The sequence below is a fragment of the Pinus tabuliformis genome, chromosome 1_2 (assembly GCF_031772625.1).
Source record: "Pinus tabuliformis cultivar Carrire ecotype Pingquan chromosome 1_2, CPIR1, whole genome shotgun sequence".
Taxonomy (NCBI): Eukaryota; Viridiplantae; Streptophyta; class Pinopsida; order Pinales; family Pinaceae; genus Pinus; species Pinus tabuliformis.
The window spans coordinates 324,228,637-324,230,250 of NC_142298.1; the positions used below are offsets into that span (position 1 = coordinate 324,228,637).

A 1,614-nucleotide genomic window follows, 5' to 3' on the forward strand; every position below is an offset into this window, starting at 1 on the left:
GCCTGGGAATTGGAGTGATTGCTGTAGGAACGGGTGAACCCTCAGAGCAAAGGGCTGAACGTGATGATCTAGCCTCTGGGTTGCCGAAAGAGGGTTCCGGATATGCTACAGGTATTGGAGATAGAACCCCATCAGAGAACCCAGGCAAGGGGAATCAAACCCTAGATAATTTTGAGCCCGGACAACAAGCAGAAGTAGCCAAGAGTGACCCAAAGCCACAAGATAGGGAGGAGGACTCTGGGCAGGAAAAGACCGGGGGAAACGAAAAAAATCAAAACCCCTAAAGAAGAAGAAGATTGAAGGGAACTTAGTTCTGGGTATGGATGTACAGGTAGAGGACGCTCTAGAGGTGGCGGAATGCACTCTGGTAGGGAGGGCTAGAGGCAAGAGTTACTCAGGAAAATTCTTAAAACATTGGGCGGAGCAACAGTGGAAGACGACACCGATTAAAAATTTCAAGGTAGCAGTCTTGGTGAAAGGGTGGTTTATGGTGAGATTTGAGAGCAAGGAAGAGGCGGATTGGGTTGCAGGGAAGAATTGGGCTTTTGGGAATCGCCCAGTCCTTTTCAAACGATGGACACCCTTATTTGATGCGAAAAGGGAGAAGGTAGATGAATTTCCTGTTTGGGTAAGGGCTCCTGGCCTACCCCCTTTTCTCTGGGTTGAATCGGTTTTCAGGTCGATTGGAAACCTTCTTGGCACATTTCTGGAGGCAGACATGTCCTTCCTTCATACTCACAACAGAGCTATGGCCCGGATCCTGGTCAGCCTAAATCCAAAAGAAGGTCTTGCGGAATCCATCAATCTGCAATACAGAGACTATGTTTTTGAGCAACCGCTGGACTACGAACATCTACCCTTTAGATGTCATAGATGCCATGAATACGGGCACCTAGCAAGAGACTGTCCGATGGGCATCCGCAGAAGAAGGACTTAGAAGAAATGCGATCAGGGGGAGATGGTAGTGGAGCTGGAAAAGGATCCTGGAACATAAGATACATTAGAGGAGGGTTTTATGGAAGCGGACTTTAACCTTAAAGAGGCCCGAGTGGAACAGGCCGGAGCAGCCCAGCCGGTGGAAGGTGAAGCAAATGAGGACCATCGCGGACCCGAGAATCCATCAAAGGAGCCTATCAAGGAATCAACAGTCATCCCGGTCAAAGGCACAAAGGGTATGCAAATAGACTCAAGTAACCAATCTTTATATTCAGATTCTAAAGATGCTTCCTTGATTTCTGGCTCACAAATGAATAATTGTAACAATGATGATCTCCTTAATATTGAAAACATCACTGTTGTTATACCCTCACTTGACCTGAACTGTGAAGATGTCCCTCTTGGATTAAAAGATCCTGCTCCCTCCACCCCGGCGTGTCATTACAATCTAAGATCCCTTGATAAAAAGCATGTAATCCCTGAACCGGTTGGTGGCTTAGGCCCATCCTCGTCTCAGGCTTTCAAAAGGAAGGCTAGAGGCAGGAAATCAAACCTGTCCAAAGCACAGGTAAAGGCAAAGTATGATGTGGCAGACGACAAACAAATTTCTATCCCTGGGGCGCTTAGAGCAGCAATTCCCCATGAGAATGTTATCAAATGATCTTTTTATCCTGGAAC

At 47.1% G+C, this 1,614-nt stretch overlaps 1 protein-coding gene across 1 annotated transcript; it reads left to right on the forward strand.

Moving 5' to 3' along the window:
- The first annotated feature begins 319 nt into the window (after positions 1-319).
- On the forward strand, positions 320-937 carry LOC149205694 (uncharacterized). The gene has a single exon (XM_089397480.1). It carries the CDS (start codon positions 320-322, stop codon positions 935-937), a length of 618 nt encoding a protein of 205 aa, XP_089253606.1.
- Positions 938-1,614: the final 677 nt, after the last annotated feature.

Excerpts from the sequence above, each read along its gene's own strand:
- LOC149205694 (XM_089397480.1), top strand. The coding sequence starts at position 320 with ATGGATGTACAGGTAGAGGACGCTCTAGAGGTGGCGGAATGCACTCTG.